This window comes from Abrus precatorius, unplaced genomic scaffold, assembly GCF_003935025.1.
Source record: "Abrus precatorius isolate BTA unplaced genomic scaffold, Abrus_2018 Scaffold2, whole genome shotgun sequence".
NCBI classification, from domain to species: domain Eukaryota; kingdom Viridiplantae; phylum Streptophyta; class Magnoliopsida; order Fabales; family Fabaceae; genus Abrus; species Abrus precatorius.
Window position 1 is genome coordinate 26629740 of NW_020874362.1, and position 6000 is coordinate 26635739.

The 6000-nt window shown below is 29.0% G+C and overlaps 1 protein-coding gene across 1 annotated transcript; it reads left to right on the forward strand.

Moving 5' to 3' along the window:
• The first annotated feature begins 4251 nt into the window (after positions 1 to 4251).
• On the forward strand, positions 4252 to 5676 carry LOC113858956 (transcription repressor OFP6-like). The gene has a single exon (XM_027491768.1). The coding sequence runs from the start codon at positions 4424 to 4426 to the stop codon at positions 4973 to 4975; it is 552 nt and encodes a 183-aa protein (XP_027347569.1). The 5' UTR covers positions 4252 to 4423; the 3' UTR covers positions 4976 to 5676.
• Positions 5677 to 6000: the final 324 nt, after the last annotated feature.

Sequence of the window (6000 nt, forward strand, 5' to 3'; positions counted from 1 at the left end):
CATTTTCTTATATATTTTTTTTATAAATCAACAATAGTTTTACAGACAGTGATTTTTAGTTAATACACTTTTAACAGATACGTAGGGGCAACAGAAGAATCAATTCCAAAACTATACTTCACCAACGAGAGAAAGTAAAATCTACATTTCTATTCTCACAATAAAGGATTTGTTTTTCTTGTAACGATGATATAAAATTTTTAACTTAGGGATTAGGATATGAACATCTTACCAATTATGTAAACCCTGCTTTATAAATTTATAACAAATTTTATAATACGTATTATAAAGATGTTTAGAAGAATTTATAAAACTAAGTTATGATTTTTTTTAGTTTATTCTAATAAATTCTTTAATTAAATTCATACAATAAACTTCATTTAAAATAGTTTTTAAATAAATATTTAATTAAATTACTTATTCAAATACATTTAATATCATCCATTTTGACAGAAAATTTTCAAAAAGTAAAAGTTGAATCGTATAAGAGTTCCATTTTTGCCTAATTATTTCATGAGCAGATAGCTGAGGTGTGCAGATTACATCTAGAAGTGCCATTTGGACCATCATATCTAATTCCATAGACCAGATGTGCAATGAATATAATAATGTAAAGTCAACTGTCAACAGCTCAAGAGCTTTATTCATGGAAAATCAAGTATTTCTGAAAAATCATTTATTTAAAGACGGTTGATTATATTATGAGAAATTCTTTGAGAAGGTAAAATTAACATATTAAGAATATAACAATATGTAGTAAAATTTTGGCATGCTATTTTCTGGTGGATCAACAATGTCTATTTTTTTATAAAAAAAATTAACTTATCTAGATTATATATATGAAAGGAATTATCTTGTTGATTCTGTTATTTTACCTTTAAATTAAAAAAGTAATTATCATTTAATAATAGTTAGGAATGAATTTTACCGTTTGTAAAAAAAAATTATTAATGAGGAACTACTTTACCATTAACTAGAGACAATCATTTCGCACGTTCATGAATTCATTTCATGAATTGAAGATGGTCACTTCATCTTATTTTTTTGGTTTTACCTTCTGTTAGGGTTTCAGCAATCCTGTTGAAATTTATTTCTCATGTTCAACTTTTATAGTCATGTCATGTCAACTGAATTTAAATATATAAAGATAATAAGTAACATAATAAAAAAATATTAATATAAAAGATATAAGAATTTCTTCATTTTGATTTATCATCTATTAAAGAGTCTAAAATTTTAAGATGAATAATATAAATACATTCGTTTTCTTTTCTTACTTACGTTTTTAAAACTTTATTTAAAGAAAAAGTATCATATTATAAGCTATCATGTGAAAATAATATAAAATATTAAAATTTTCAATAATAATTTTTTATTAATTGTGTATTGTAACCAATAATGCTTTTGCACTTTATTTTTAGAATAATTTATATCTATTTATAAATCAATTTTTCATTTAACAATACTTCTATATTATATATTTTATTTTGTCATAAAAAAATTTCTTAAAATATTTAAAAACATTTTTTAAATTAATTTTTTTATTTTATTCATGCACAAGTGCAAGACAATAGCTCCATAAATATATATTGAAATAAACAGATCCTAAGATACCTATTCGTCTTTAATTTCTCTTTTCTTTACTTCAATCAACTTTTAGATCTCACTTAATAATGTAAATACATAGTTATGCTTATAATATATACTATATATTTATTTGTCCATGACTAGAGAACATCACAAACACAACTAACTGATGGAGCACCTGGTTTCACTGGATCGAATATCAGAACAATAATTGCAACTGCAAGGTCCTCTCCAGGAAAAAACCAGAAGCTACATGACCGACCTCTTAACCTCATCAACTACAACTAATTAAGACAGTGAAATTTTCCTTTCACGAGTTTCCTAGGCAATTCAGGACCCGACATTCTCAGCTACTATTGCTGAATTATTTAATTGCATGAACATTAGCATCCAAATACTATATTGGACATTCGACTAATATAAGTCGAGTCAAATAGAACTAATAAACTTTCTCTTCAAATTTAAATTTAATACATGCAGCTAGTTCTCAAGGAATGTATAATGAGTTTGATATTGAATACAATACGAAGTTTGATGTGATATTTATTTTCTAAATAATAGAAAGATTATTAAGAATATACATAAGAAAATATAGCAAAATTTTTTGTTTTAAAATATTTATATTTAAATTATTTTCAACCATTATGAGTCACTAATATTGATATATAATATTTTTTTTCCCTTTCGTATCAGAATGAGATAGTTGAAATTTGAACTGCGAATGATGCATTGATGCCACTGTGTTTGGTAAATTTGCTGCAACGGATTAAATGTAAAGCTTAACATGCAAGAAAAAGTTGGTGGCTTAATTGCGTTAGAGCTTTGTTTTTTATGTTGCTTAAACAACAGCTTCAGATGGTTTAAAATTGATCTTCCAACTAGCACAATCCGCTCCTTGTATCAATTTAGTTCATTGACCTTAATCCGATTAAGAAATTCAGTTTCCATATACATAGCAAAATGTAAATTTTCCATATGCATGTACATATGAAATAATTTAATCCCTTGATGGGATAATCAATTAAGAACAAGATGCTCATGCATCTAATAAAAAAATTGTAGAGGGACTTTAATAATGTTTATGTCAAAACTCAAATCAAGTTAATTACCGGCAAGACGGCAAGACCTAATATTTCTCCACTTTATTTTAAGAAACAACAAAGAGCATATAGTGGAAGGAAGGCCACATGTCGTATTGTAAATTTAATATCAAATTCAAATTTTTAGCCATACATGGAGTACTACTTATTTATGTGTGTTGTAATAATATCTTATAACTGGCACAAAGTAATGTAACTTTTCATTAATATGTGCTAACATTTTTAGCAGTTTACTCAATCTGATTCTTAGAGAAATAATCATTAATATTTCTTAATTATAAAAAATAATATATTTTTAAAATATTAATTATTAATTTTTATATTCATATTTATTATAAAATTTGTATTAACACGATACTTATTTATTATTTATATCAATAATTAATTTAATTATTTAATATTATATTCATTTTTAAATATAATATAATTATTTTATGATTATTTATTTATTTCATTTTGTTCTGTTTTAGCCTTTAGGGTGCTACAAGCTATTGTGCTATTGAACAAAAAAGGCTTTAATCCTCTTATCGGTGCGACAGATGTTTACTGATACCAAATAATTTATTTGAATGAAACTTCTGGTGGGATGCAAGTCGGTTGATTTATGACTAATTTCGAATAAACGCTTGAATTGAAATAAAGCGGCCAATTTTTTCCTCAATTAATAATTTCTTAAACAATATTAAACTATCTTATATATATATATATATATATATATATATATTTATAAGATAGTTTATTAGAATATTTTCATGCTCCATATTAGACACCTTATAAAGACAAAACTTGAGTGGAGAAAAACGAAAGAAAACCGATTGGCAGAAGCATGTCGATGGAGGAAGGAAACCGCAATTTAAGATTGAAATAAGTCTATACAAATATATAAAATAATAGTAGTATTAGTGTGTTTCCTTGGAAGCCAACTTTGTCTACAAAGGATTCTTCTTTTTGAGTTTAAGGTAATTTTCGTGTTTTTACTACGTGAGAATTAAGTTTATTGTAAATTTAATGACGTAAGGACTATATGTTACTATTTAAAAGTTGAGAAACATTTATGTCTCTACGTGCTTTTTTTATTTGTTACATTATCTATCACAATTTTTGTCTCTCTTTTTTCCTCAACTCAAATCACGTCACATTTTAAGAGTGTCAGCGTAACATTTCTGTTGAAAATTAAGAGTTCTCTTTTTTGTGGTTGAATTATGGTATTGTGGAACTAGGCAGCTAAACACAAGGCTAATTATTAGTCTAATGGAAATATTTAATCATACGAAAATTAACTCCTTAATAATTGAAAACAAACCCAAAAGAAGAATCTCATCATGACGATGGATATTTCTCCCCGAAGATTGATCAAATGATTAATCCCTTACACTCCTACGTCAAGTCAAATACCTTAATAAAAACCCCTCCAAACTCCAACCCTTTTTTCCACCAAACATTTCCGAAAGAGACTCCCATCCCTTATTCCACCTTCTTCTCCAAGCACACCAATTTAATTGTTCACTTTATCCGCTTTGTATCTCTGTTTATCAAAGCTCAGCACAAAGTTATTTCGAAAAGGAATCCTACCATACTCCCCCATCTACCTTGCCCTATCTATCTTTGTTCCACTTTTCTCCATTCCCATAACACACGCACAAAAAAATAAAAGCAAAAACAAGAGCCCCTCTATTCTCTCTCTATATATTTATATATATTATCTCTCTGTGTGTGTTAACTAATTTAGTAGGTTAATGTCTTCCAATAAAAAAAGTCTTTTGAGAACCGTATTCACGGCAAACGGAAGCTGTGGTTGTAGCAAAACAAAGGCCTCTGAAGTACATGAACCCACCCCAAAACCCAAAATCTCCCTTCACCAGAAGATCACAAACCCAAGCAGCATGGCATCTTCCACCACTTCATTGGAACACAACAGTGCCATCTCCGTTGATGAAGAAGATTTCACCTCCACCACAATCTCCGAATCCGAGACATTTCACGACCACAACAACAACGTTGTACTCAAACGAAGCCCACTCGTGGATAGTGTGGCCATTGAGAAGGACTCTTCAAACCCATATCATGATTTTAGACACTCCATGCTCCAAATGATCTTTGAGAAGGAGATCGAATCGGAGGACGATCTTCAAGACCTTTTGCAATGCTTTCTTCACCTCAATGCCACTTGTCACCACCATGTTATTGTTAAAGCCTTCAATGAGATCTGTGAAGAGGCTTTCCCTTACAAGGTTAGTACTACCCCTTCTGCGTCTCAACCATCTCCCTCTCGCCGGAGAAATTATTAGGTGATTCCGAACTACCACGTGTCTCTCAGCCGATTATATCATATGATAGGTCACTGTGTTTTTCAATTAATAAGAGCAAATACTAACACTCTGTTACGTGTTATTTGATAATTATAGTTAGCTGAGACTATAAATATGTGATGATCTTAAATTATATATCCAATATTTTTTCGACAAGTGAAAACCATGTCATCATTCGAAAGTACCAATGAAGATGGCAATAGGGTACCCACAACTGTGATCAAAAGAAAAATATTTTACAATAATAATAAGGTCTATAGTAAAATGTGTATCAAAATATCAAAATTATTTTGATATTATCTTGGGGTGAATTGATATTTTGTGTCTATAGACATTGTATATGTTTACATAAGTATTGCTTTTTGGCATGGATATATGCTAGCTAGCAAAGCCTATATAGCCCACACGTGTCTAGGACATGTGCAAGCATTGAATTCACACGTGGGAAGAAGCTGCATGTAAACATCATGGTTTTAAATTGGCTCTCCTTATTCATTCCTTATCGGTAGTATATGATTTATGTATGTGGGGTTGGAAGGAGATGGGGCTTCAGAATTGAAAATGTGGCTGTGTAATTGTTTAAAGTAAGAGATAATGGTAGGATTGATATTTCTTCATTTGTTTATGTATACTACTTTTAATGTAAGAGATTAATTATTCAAGCTCAAACTTTTCTCAGACGCGTTTATTCGGAGTAATTGTGCATTCAAAATATATAAATGAGTGCCGGGTTACTAGTTAGATCTCACTTTTGTTGATAAATGTATTTTCTTGGCGCTATATATATATATATTTGTCATTCAATCTAGCGCCATGTTTAATAATAACATTGGTTTATGTTTGAAGGTCATAAAAAACCTTCATTTGCTTCTTTCTTCTAATTGGTCCTTGCTAGCTTTATAGCAGATAGGGAATTCGGATTGCTATATGTCTACTTTAAGTTGCAACTACAATTTCTTAATTTATATATCATTCGTAAGGTTTAAGTGTGACATATTATTAGT